Below are 12,697 nucleotides of genomic sequence, written 5' to 3' on the forward strand. Positions count from 1 at the left end.
GCATCATAGGTGTGTGTGTTTCTTCAGGAGAACACAAATGAAGATTTTTAACTCAGCCGTTGCTCGTATAATGCATGTCAATGGGGTGTATTTCTATGAGAGGAAAAAAAACACAGACATACGAATCCATATTAAACCCTGAGGCTCGTGACGACACACTGATGTCAAGACACGAAACGATCGATTTCTGCCAGAAACACTATTTATGTTGTTTTTTACCTCATATCAGACAAATCTTATCTAGTATTCCCAACGCCATTACTTTTGCAGAGGAAGGTCAAAAACCCGGCGTGATCATAGATACAGTATATATATATAGATCCCTCATTAGTGCCTGCACGGATCGGTTGAATGAGGCATCTATGTAAATATATCTATGATCACGCCGGGATTTTGACCTTCTCCGGCAGAAGTAATGGCGTTGGGAATACTAGATGAGATTCATCTGATATGAGGTAAAAAATTACATAAATAGTGTTTCTGGCAGAAAGTGATCGTTTTGTGTCTTAAGACATCAGTGTGTCGTCACGAGCCTCAGGGTTTAATATGGATTCGTATGTCTGTGTGTTTTACTCTCATAGAAATACACCCCATTGACATGCATTATACAAGCAACGGTTGAGTTAAAAATCTTCATTAGTGTCCTACTGAAGAAACAAACACACCTACATCTCAGATGGTCATCAGATCAACATCACAGGCTCATTTTAGGGTGAACTATCCCTTTAACCACTTCAGCTCTGCAGCACATTTTGCATTTTTTTGAGAATTTGGAATATCTGAATTTAAAAGAGCGCCCTACCCACATACATTGGAGTAAATTGATAAAAATTGTCTCATTTTACAGAAAATACTCTAAATTTTAACACAGTGGTGGAATCTTGCATATATTATATTGTGTCTATTCACAATCTTATGATAAACATAGATATAAAATAAATATTTTGATTTTTTTTTAATTAATTAATTTTAAAAATCCTTATTTTTTTTTATCATTTTGGGATCCAAGCTTTTTGGAAGTTTCTGTTGATTCTATAATTTGGCACTGAGCAGGGGAAAAAAGAATTTTCTTGATATCTCCTTGCAAATAAAAGTTATTGAGATTTATCTGACCAAAGTGTCTAACAACTCCTACTCATCTCCATTGACATAAACTGGCCACTAGGAAATCGAAAGAGAGGCTCCGCCTCTTCAACTTTGTAAAAGGAGATCTTGGGCTCTGATTGGTCTAGAATCATGATCCACATGTCTATAAAGAGCTGAGATTCTCAGCTTTTCTGTAGCATGATGCAATATGTGATGACATCATCAAAAATCGTGGCTAACACCGACAATCAAAACTAGCAATAATAAGAGTATTTGTCTGCATCACATGTTTTGATCTGGACATTGGTGACATTTTACAGTGTCATTTGGCCATACTTGCTCACAGACATGTAAAAATAGTCTCATTTTGAAGCAAACAACCTAAGGAACAAGCTGATATAGGGTTGAGGCTAGTAGCTTTACAACAAGTTTGTGATCCGAACAGGAATATGACTCATGTGTTTGCTTGTTCAAAGGAGTCATTTCCATCTTTGCGATTCTTTTGATAATAAATTTACTGTAAATTATTGGATCGGTGAAATTAACTGCTCAGCGATATTCTTGAGGCCGATAGCTTTCATTTGATTTATGACTTGTGTATTTTAGGTGTGTTTGTGTGATAAAAATATGAAATTTTATATTATTTGCATGATTTTCTCAAGGGGTGGTCGTTGCGGGGGGGTCGAATTCAGACCTTATTATTTTCTTCTATGTAATATAAATGCAGAATTTATTGGGTTATTAAGAAAGCTGAGGTTCTAATCTTTCAAATGATACCATATATGTCTAGTTTTGTGGTGCACGAGTTATAGATTTTTAAAAAAGATTATGATGATGCAATTTTGGACCCACCGGTGGGTCCAAGAGGGGGTGCAGAGCTGAAGTGGTTAAATTAAAAAAGTTATTTTTCGCCTTAAAAACAAATATTATATCTTGGCTGAAGAAATATCTTCTTTTGAAACTACAAACAAATCACTGAATAATTCAATGCTTACTATGTTCATCTAATATTTAATTTGCAGTTGGAAACAGCAAAGAAAACATATCATATGGCCTGCAAGGAGGAAAAAATTGCATCTACGAGAGAGGCCAATAGCAAAGCAGAAGCGTCAGTCACATCAGATCAGCAAAAGAAACTCCAAGAGAAGGTGGACAAGTGCAAAAACGACACTCAGAAGGTCAGCCAAGAAAACGATGCATATTATTTATGACATGCATTTTTCATAAACAATCCAAAAGTTGTGTTTAAGGGGTCATGAACTGTTTGTTATATTATTTTATAATATTTCCTGGGCAGCATGTATAATGTTAGAATGGTTTTACATCAAAAATGGTCATAATTTAGTGGACACTGCTGTGATTGTACATGAATCATCACTTCAGAAATCACTGGTCTCAGATCAGGCATTAGAATTAACACAGTTACTCACATGCTGTGGCATTACTGTCGAGTCTATATCGTAAAAGTCTGTTTTCTGCTGAAACGGCGACTGATTTCCCAAAGACTCCACAGTGAAATGAAGCGAACACAAATAAATAATGCTCAGCTGAGACGTTCACATTGATGAGAATAAATAAGCTCATTCCTAGCATTAGGATCCTTTGGAAGGTGATGATATTTTTAGTTTCGCTCTTCTCTCCTCGTCATCTCAGTGGGCGGAGCCAAAGTTGTGATGATGAAGTAGGCGTGATCTATGACATCATCAATAGGCACATTCCACAACGAGTCGTTCTCTGGGTTTGGTTACGATGTTTTTGGGCTAACAAGGAAGTTTTCGTTTCTGAATCGTACAGGATATTCTTATATTCTATAGTATGATGACTTCTTATATGTCAAAAGCTCAAGGTAAATTGGATTTTTCAGTATATGACCCTATTAATGTCCTGCACTTACAATTAAGTCTATAATTAAGTTTAAATTGTGTATTATTGCCAATGTGTTTGTATTTTTGCATATCTGTGGCCTTTAATATTCATGTTGCACACGTCTCTCTTGTCTTTTAGCAAAAAATAATCTTTTCAAAGCTCATCACAATAGATGCCACAGAAACATAACAGAAATATCCTCCAGCATAGCAATTTCATTCGCTATTCATTACACCAGCAGGTCCGACTCCCCAGAGCTTACTTTCATATCACTACTCTGCCTTTGGACCACTTAATGGGAAACAACACAGGGGCGTTCAATAAATGGCCCCCTAACGCACAGTAGAGCCAATTCATTAGCCAGCTATTCTAACCCCACGTCCATTATAAGCACTTAACCCAGAGTCCCCGAGGATTCAGTGCCACAGTAGAACAATGGACAAGCTGGACATTTGAGTGACAGCTGTGGTTACCTATAAAACATCCCATATAATGATATTATTCAATTTAGAAAATGTACACGTGCTCTAACTTCACTCCTAAAAGAAAAAAAATATAGTTTTATATTATTAAATTTTTTTAGGGGTATTTTGCATAAAGCAATCAAACTGGTTTTAAGATGTTTGCATTTTGTCTACACTCATGACATTTCCCTCAACTTAAAGGGATAGTTGATCCAAAAATGAGCCTGTGATGTTGATCTGCTGACCATCTGAGATGTAGGTGTGTTTGTTTCTTCAGGAGAACACTAATGAAGATTTTTAACTCAACCGTTGCTCGTATAATGCATGTCAATGGGTTGTATTTCTTTGAGAGTAAAACACACAAACATACGAATCCATATTAAACCCTGCGGCTCGTGACGACACACTGATGTCTTAAGACACGAAACGATCACTTTCTGCCAGAAACACAACTCAGTCATGCCGAGAACAATGAAACCAATAGACCTTTTTCACAGAAAACGGAAATACGTCACTGACGCGTAGGTGTTCTTCCGCTTAGCGCTTATACTCGGCAAAATGTATATCGGCAGAGTGTTTTCTCTGAGCCTTTTCAACCTGCCAAAGGTCACCTTTGCTGATGTGGCGAAAATAATGGACGCAAATTCCTCCACCAAGACCAATAAACTGGACGAAGGCTACAAATTTCGCAGACACCATAAATACCATTAGAGGATGCATTTTAAACCACTTAAAACATGTGGTTTTGCAAAGACTAACAATAAAAAGTGTCAATATGGCAAGAAAACTTGCAAATGATGTGTACATTTTATATTTATAACACAACTGTAATGTTTAGACGTTATTTAAACCTTACCTGCGGGTGGGTGTGTCACATAATCATGATCCATATTAGCAGCTGCACCGTTGTCATCCGCCTGGGAGGGGACACGCTGACGTTTGTTCACCCTTTCAAAATACAGACTCCCTTTTGGGTGGTACTGTAAAATTGTTCCAAGGGAAAAGGCTTGGGACAACACCACTTTTAAGGCGACTGATGGTTGTTCCACCGGAGTAATCCTCCTTGGCAAAGTGTCTACAGACGTAAGTGCTGCCTTTTCTCAGAGAAATTCGGCCCTTCTTCTCTTCTAACAGCATGAATCCACAAATTTCTTGTTGCTTGATCAGACAGAAATGAGTGAAAAGACAGGTATGGTTGTTTTTTGGGTACAACACAAACAACCCGGGACACAACAAAAACTCCTGTTTATTGACTCACCCATTTTTGCATTTTCCGCTAGCTACTACAGTAGCAGGAAGTGTCTTTGCACGTCCTTAACTAACTTCCGGTTAAAAATGCGGAAGTGTGAAAAAGGTCTATTATGCCATATTTGCTATCAACTTCAGAGCATCCAAGCAAAAAGTTATAAAAAGTTTTTCAATCGATGTTCCCGGGTAACACATCAAGGAATTTGTCGGCATGATGCCAAGCTAAATCTGAGTCTGTATCGCAGCAACACTTTGGCATATTGACACCGAACTCCAAATGTGATGAGCAAGTTAATCATAGTACAGTGTTTGTGTTTGTGATTTTCAGCCATTTTGACTAAAATAATCTAAAATGTTTTTAACCATCCGATAATTTCTGCTTGCAGCTAGATTTTTCTATGTAATTTAATGTTTACCTAAAACAATTTTTAAATACTGTATATATATATATGTTTTTGATATTTAGTTTTTCTTTTGTTGTTCTTGCAGTCCACTCCTAATGCCATGGTCTTATTTAGTTTAACATGAACATTTAATTTTAGAACTTTATGCAAATACCTTTGTTATAATTGGCTCACCTCTTTACATTTGCATAGATGGGACATCTCATCATATTATTTGCAACAAGTCAAAGGATTTAAGATGCCGTTTGCTTTGTGTTTCAGGCCAAAGAGAAATACGAGAAGACCCTCGATGAGCTCAGCAAATGCACGCCGCAGTACATGGAGAACATGGAGGTCGTGTTCGAGCAATGCCAGCAGTTTGAGGAGAAGAGGCTGAACTTCCTCCGCGAGGTGCTTTTGGACATCAAGCGCCATCTTAACCTCACTGAGAGCCAAAGGTCAGCTCCAAATCACAGATCTGCTGGTCTGAAGTATGGCCAGGCGTTTTGACTTTTAGTCATTCCCAGGATATGAATTCTTGATATCAGCAATTCGATTTTCACTAGTTATAGGCACAATATGTAAGATTTTTGGATTAAATTATCCAAAAGAAGAAGTGGAAGAAGTGTCTGCGGCAGAGTAAAAGCTCTGCCAAATCAAGACCTCATCAAGCTATGCCTTGGCTTTGAATAAGCGACCTCTAGCTGCGAAAAATTACATATTGTGCCTTTAAAATGTTCATTATTGATATCAACTAGTAAAAACTATAATTCCTGAGATCTGTAAGTGTATTTTCTCTAGATAAACGTCACCATAGGCTGCCATTCAAATGCATTTTTGTTGATAATTCATTTGTTGTAATGATGTTTCACAAAATTGCAGTTTTTTTCTGTATTTTTGTATCAAATAGATGCAGCCTTGGTGAGCATTTTTGTTTGAAAACATTGATAATAATTTTCTTGATGTCAAAAGAAGAAAAAATGGCTGCCCACAGTTTGGTGTGTGTGTGTGTGCGTGTGCCTGTGTGCGTGTGCGTGCATGCGTGTGTGAGTGTGTGCGTGCGTGTGTGTGCGTTTGAGCGTGCGTGTACTTGGATAGGTTAAATGCAGAAGGCAAATTCGGTCAATTTGGTGAAGAAAATATTTACCAAACCAGTCACCAGTCTCTTAATAATATCTCTAATTCGAATTCCACAGCTATGCCACAGTCTACCGGGATCTGGAGCGTAACATCGCCTCAGCCAGCGCCCAAGAAGACCTCAAGTGGTTCAACAGCCTCCACGGGCCCGGCATGCACATGAACTGGCCACAGTTTGAGGTGGGATCCGTGAGAATTAGGGATGCACGATATTATCGGCACGACATCGGAATCGGATATGATATTAATATATTATGCCGATAGGCCTTGCCGATATGATAACATGTTGATATAATTGTATAATTTTTTTATTTGAAGCTAAAGACAGCATCAACTGATGTCCAACGTTAGATCCAAAAATAAAATATTTATGCTGCATCTGTCTGGGGTGAAAAATTACTGACTTTATTATTGTTATTTTCAGACCTTCTAATATACTCCTGTCATTAAAATAACATTTATTTCTCTTTAACAAGTTTCCTTTTAGTAAGGAGAACTCAGAAATCTGAAACCAGAATGAAAAAAAAAGTTGTAACACTCAAAATGGTGTTGTTTCCAAACAAAGGGAAAAATAAATATATATCGGTATCGATTTTTGGCATCGGCCAAAATAAGCGGAAAAATATCGGCATATCGGATATTGGCAAAAATCTAATATCGTGCATCCCTAGTGAGAATGCATAGCATCTGCTGTTGGGACTGTTCATTTTACTTTTGTATATAATTCATCTTGTCTCTAAATCAGGAGTTCAACCCAGAACTGAGCCACTCCATTAATAAGAAAGAGAAGATGAAGAGGAACCATGATGGAGTCACGCTGACTCAGGTCACGCACGGTGCCGATCAGGGCACGCCGAAGACTGGAGACCGGGGCAGGTGCTGACCCCATACAGCCTCTTAAGGCTCTTTATACATTTATAGCTAGGAAAAGTCCTTTTAGTATAATCATAAAAACACCCTCCTTCATTCAGGTCGGGTCTTTTTGCTGTAAAATCTGGGCTGATTTTTATTAAGTAAATATAAGAATAACTTTCAGATTTCATGAACATTTACTGGAACAACCAACTTAGGTTTGCTTGATTATCCATTCATCATCGTTTTTTTTTTAACAATCATGCAAAAATGCATCAAATATGAGACACCAGGCTTTATTATACTATCCTATATTATACTATGGGGCTGTTGAATGCTTGAATCTGATTGGTTGATGGACATTCTAAGGTGTGCAATAACTTTCAGGGAAAAAGTAGTTCCAGCTAAAGTAGTTCCAGCAGGTTTTGACCGCATTACAGTTCCATATCACGCCCCCAAATTATTTCATTTATTTTTAAGGTTCTTACAGGCGACAACAGCAAAAGAACCCAAACCCAAAATAAATACAGTAAAAATAGGATAAAAACAACAAATTATTTATTATGTACAGAAAGCACATGCTCTCTTTCTCCCGCTCAAACGCAAACACACAGTACGGACACACACTGTTGTCAGCGTTACCGCTCTTGCTCTCTCTCTCTCTCTCTCTCTCTCGCTCTCATTCTCTCTCTCTCTAATAACTGCATTACTCAGTGGCTCAAGCCTCTGTTATTACCTCTAAAATGACATTTTTGGGATTAGCAACTGAGGCTTTGGTTTTGATGCATAAGAAATTAGTCCTGCACACAAGAGCATTTTAAGGACAAAACCTGACATGTCTTACATGTCATATGAACAAATACATCATATGAACAATGTTTTAGGTGTGGTTACCATGGTATAAGTGGAATAATTGATTCCGGGCCATTGAATTATTAGAAAAATAATGCACACCTGAGGTGTAACTGCTTCGTGTCGTGACCGTTCGTGTCGTGACCGTCGTGGCCTTTGAACGATTATTTTTCTAATAATTCAACGGCCCATCGTCAATTATTCCTAACTTATACTATGGGGCTGTTGAATGCTTGAATCTGATTGGTTGACAGGCGTTCTAAGGTGTGCAATAACTTTCAGGGAAAAAGTAGTTCCGGCTAAAGTAGTTCTGGCAGGTTTTGAACCGCATTATAATTCCATATCACTCCTAAAACGACAAATTATTTCCATGTTTTTATTTACGTGTTATTATGTATGTAAAAAGCATAAAAAAGCATTTAAATATCATCTGATTAGGACATATGTGTGGACTCTTGTTGTTTTTCCTTTTCCATGTTTCCTTCCTGTGTTTATGTCCTGTTCTCAATGCTAGTTGGTTTCTAATGGTCCTCATCGGTTAATTGATTATGTTCACCTGAGTCTTGTTGGGTTCCTCATTGAGCCATGTATTTAAGCTCTCAGTTTGGTTCTTCTCTTTGTCCTGTATTGTCTTTGCATTAGTGAAGCTGTTACGTTGAGTGTTTCCTTCTGGATTTCCTTTGTTTTTGTAAGTAAATGTATATCTGCTGTACCTTAGATCCTCTGCTCATCTTCCCTTTCCTGCACTGCGCTCTTTGTAAATGTTCACCATTGTTGCTAACCCTAACGTCTGGAGGAACTAACCTGCGGTTCTCTGGTCTGGTTGTCGTCTTCAGCGTGAGCAGTTACGAGAAGAACCAGCAGTATTCTGCCGAGTGGTCCGATGACGAGCAGCCGCCTGCCGCCCAGCCAGCCTGTGAAACAAACGGTGGAGCGAATCCATTCGAGGAGGAGAGTAAAGGAATGCGAGTGAGAGCGCTGTATGACTACGACGGCCAGGAACAAGATGAGCTCACGTTTAAAGCGGGTGAGATGTTTAAAAAGAAATCTGTTCTACTCACAAGGATGCATTTCTTTGATAAAAAATACAGGAATAACAGTAATATTTTACAATTTAATACTAGATTGAAAAGTTTGTAGACAAACATTGAAGTTGGCTTGAAAAAGCCTAACTGTAGTTAGATGGATGAGAAATTAGATTGGATGGATGGATGGATAAATTGGATGAATGGATAGATGGATGGATAGGAAATGATGGATATATGAGAAATATTGGATGGATGGATGGATGGATGGATGGATGGATGGATGGATGGATGGATGGACAAGAAATGTTGGATGGATAGATAAATGAGAAATATTGGATGGGTGGGAAATGTTGGATGGATGGATAGATAAATTGGATGGATGGATGGATAGGAAATGATGGATGGATGGATAAATGAGAAATATTGGATGGATGAGAAATATTGGATGGATGTATAAGAAATTATGAATGGATAAGAAATATTGGATGGATGGGTGGGTGGGTGGATAAGAAATGTTGGATGGATAGATAAATGAGAAATATTGGATGGGTGGATGGATGAGAAATGTTGGTTGGATGGATAGATGGTTGAATAAGAAATATTGGATGGAGGGATGATAGATAAATGAGAAATGTTGGTTGGATGGATGGATAGATGGATGAATTAGAAATATTGGATGGAGGGATGGATGGATGGATGATAAGAAATGTTGGATGGATGGATGATAGATAAATGAGAAATGATGGATGGATGTATAAGAAATGATAGATAGATAGATAGATAGATAGATAGATAGATAATATTAGATCAGTCGATGACCTTGTTTCAGTCACTACAGAACTTACAAACAGATGAAATGGACATTAAATATTGAGTGCATATGCTTCCGTTTCATCAGCCGGTATTAACTGCACATCCACATGTTTCCTCAGGGGAGGAGCTGACCAAACTGGAGGATGAGGACGAACAGGGCTGGTGCAAAGGCCGGCTGGACAGCGGTCAGCTAGGCTTATACCCGGCTAACTACGTCGAGCCCGTTTAGTCTCCGCGTGCGCTGAAGAAGGCCTTAAAGACTTTACCCCGCACTGCTCCAACGCAAGACTCCAGAGAAACTGCTTACTTGCCTGATTGACTTGCCGAGAAGCTTTACGCAGCATTTCCTTAACAGAGGTGGACAAACTACACAACTTCATTACTTGAGTAAAAGTAACAGTACCACCGGTCAAATATTACTCCGCTACAAGTGAAAGTTGTAAAAACAGATTTTAACTGAAGTAAAAGTACGGAAGTATTTGTTTTCAAAAGTACTCAAGTATCAAAAGTAAATTTCCTTTTTTATGTCGCCGCATTATTTTATTATTGTTGTATAAATGCACATTATGCCATCATGGTTTAAGCCAGTCAGTGACGCTCCATCTGACATACTAGCATACGACTAACTCAAGCTCATTTACATACTTGTAAAAAAATAATCTTTAAAAAAACGGCTGTCACTTTAAGAACGAATGCACGGATCCAATACACTGATACACATCTGATATTCTCACACTGTTCACCTTCACTGAAGACAGAATCAACTTTGTTTATGTGAATACTCCACTAAATGAGCATTTGGACATCCGTCTTCTTCCATTTTGCTCTAAACTATAAATCAGTGTTTAATAAATGCTGTGAAATCATTGAACTTCACGAGACTCTACAAGAGTGATTCCTGAAAGGCTTTCTGCAAAAACCCAAACACCTTTTAAAGAAGAAAAAAATCATCCACTGACTTTCAAAGCTGCGACAGAAACGACTTTCCACTTCGAGGACCTTGATAGAAATGTAGTGGAGTAAAGAGGACTGTATTTGTCTTTCAGAAGTAGTGAAGTTAAAGTCATAAGTTTCCAGAAAAAACGATACTCAAGTAAAGTACAGATACTCAGAAAGTGAACTTAAGTACAGTACTCAAGTAAATGTGTTTAGTTACTGTCCACCTCTGTTCCTTAATACCGCAATGAAAACTTGCAGCATCCGAAACACATATCGAGTCCCAGCGAGAGCAGGAAGGGCTCTGCGTCTGTGTAGCCATGTTCAGGTGACGTGTGTTCGCGTTTGGGCTCCTCTTACGATATTAACGTACTGACGTCCATAAAGCCTAATAGCAACAATCAGCTATGAAATGTGTATACTAGACTCTTATTTTGAAGTTCTGTGTTGAACCGAGTGAACATTAAACTGCATTTCGATACATAATCTGACGTATTTATGTGTGAAACGAGAACAAATTTATGGCGGGACTTGGTTTTATGCTAATTGCATTGTGAAAAATAGACGTTGCATTCCAGAGGGGAGGGGTTTAAAATTTAAAGGGACGGTGACACCATTTAACAAGGAGTTGATGTAGAGGTGAAGCATTTTAAAACGTGTTTTTCTTGATGAATTGTGCACAATAAGACCAGAAATATGTGTTAACAAAGTAAATATGGTCAGTTTTGAATATATACCGGCGTTAATGCGAGATACATCAGGATTTTTGTCCATTTAAGTGCAAATTATGCCTCAAAACACATTAAATGCACAGTTTTTCTTCCGTTTTAAGAGCATGTAAAGAGCCTGTGAACGAATTGTGTTGAATTATGGGGAATAATAATATCCTGATTCTAAAGGATTTTAAATGGAATTTGTTTTGTTTTAATGTGGATTAAATACAGAATGAATCAGAACTGAAATTCTAAAAGGAGAAGTTTATCTAGTAATGTTTTTTTTTTTTTTCATTATTAAATTATGTTTTTTTCTTCTGATATTAGTTATGATTACATGACCATTGGACTGTGCGGTTCATGGGCACGCGCTATTGAAAAGTATTTCTTCTGCCTTATTGTCTCTTTCTGTAAATGTCTTTTAACATGTGATCCATAACTTATTCAGTGGGCAAACTCCTTACTGTAGCGCAACAATAATAATTCATGTGTCCTGTTTTTAACACTGTTGATTTGTTTTTTGGCTCAGCCGTAATGGATTGCGTCTTTAAGAGCAAGCTGGACGAGGTGTGTGTGTGTGTGTGTGTGTGTGTGTGTGTGTGTGTGTGTGTACTGTATGTTTAGACTGGACTGATGTGTTCAACTCTTCATGTCAGTAACTGTTCCATTCAAATTCACAATAAAAATATTGAGACAAATGCAAATGTTTAAAAGCTTTGGGTCTCCACTAGAGGTCAGCATTGCAGAGACCTTTACTGTACTCTTTATAGTGTCCAATAATACAGAGTAAATCGGTCATATTTCACCACAAAATCAATAGATAAAGGCTGTGATATTTTTTTTTAAATGCAAATGGGGATTTTTAGATCGCATAACTTATGATCCTTGTAATAAAAATAAGTATTAGACTAAATAAATAATGAAATACAAATAATAAAAACATGGCAGGTGTGTGTAACACAGTCAATTGCATTCAATTTTAAAAAAGGCATCTGAAATAAACTGAATTCAATGTAGTACTGTCAAAAATGCAATATCTGAAACGCTTCCAATACTCATTTTCTGCAGAATAGATACCCGCCTCCCCTCACTCGCTTCATTTCTTCCGGATGAATATTGTTGCTGTTATGGGGCTTAAATTTCGCTGTGGATTGTGCATAATTTTACTCATTCCTGCAGATTTTGTACGTACATATAAAGCTGCCTCTCAGTACTAAATTGAGTTATTTTTTTGCTGATTATTGGGCGTAAAGTGCTTCGGTTTTTCGAACATTCCCTGTCATGCACGGTGTAGCTAATATTGATGTTTGTGAATGTAA

General features: G+C 37.7%; 1 protein-coding gene across 3 annotated transcripts in view; it reads left to right on the forward strand.

Moving 5' to 3' along the window:
• pacsin1b (protein kinase C and casein kinase substrate in neurons 1b) overlaps positions 1–12,076 on the forward strand; it is a 52,271-nt gene extending 40,195 nt beyond the window's left edge. For all 3 annotated transcript variants that reach the window (XM_067460469.1, XM_067460471.1, XM_067460470.1), the window contains exons 5-10: positions 2,109–2,264; positions 5,330–5,505; positions 6,244–6,364; positions 6,930–7,060; positions 8,725–8,915; positions 9,849–12,076. In XM_067460469.1, coding sequence (XP_067316570.1) covers positions 2,109–2,264; positions 5,330–5,505; positions 6,244–6,364; positions 6,930–7,060; positions 8,725–8,915; positions 9,849–9,958 — 885 coding nt within the window. In that variant the 3' untranslated portion in view covers positions 9,959–12,076. The remainder of the gene's footprint in view (positions 1–2,108; positions 2,265–5,329; positions 5,506–6,243; positions 6,365–6,929; positions 7,061–8,724; positions 8,916–9,848) is intronic.
• The last annotated feature ends 621 nt before the right edge of the window (positions 12,077–12,697 follow it).

The sequence above is a fragment of the Pseudorasbora parva genome, chromosome 12 (genome assembly GCF_024679245.1).
Source record: "Pseudorasbora parva isolate DD20220531a chromosome 12, ASM2467924v1, whole genome shotgun sequence".
Lineage (NCBI taxonomy): Eukaryota > Metazoa > Chordata > Actinopteri > Cypriniformes > Gobionidae > Pseudorasbora > Pseudorasbora parva.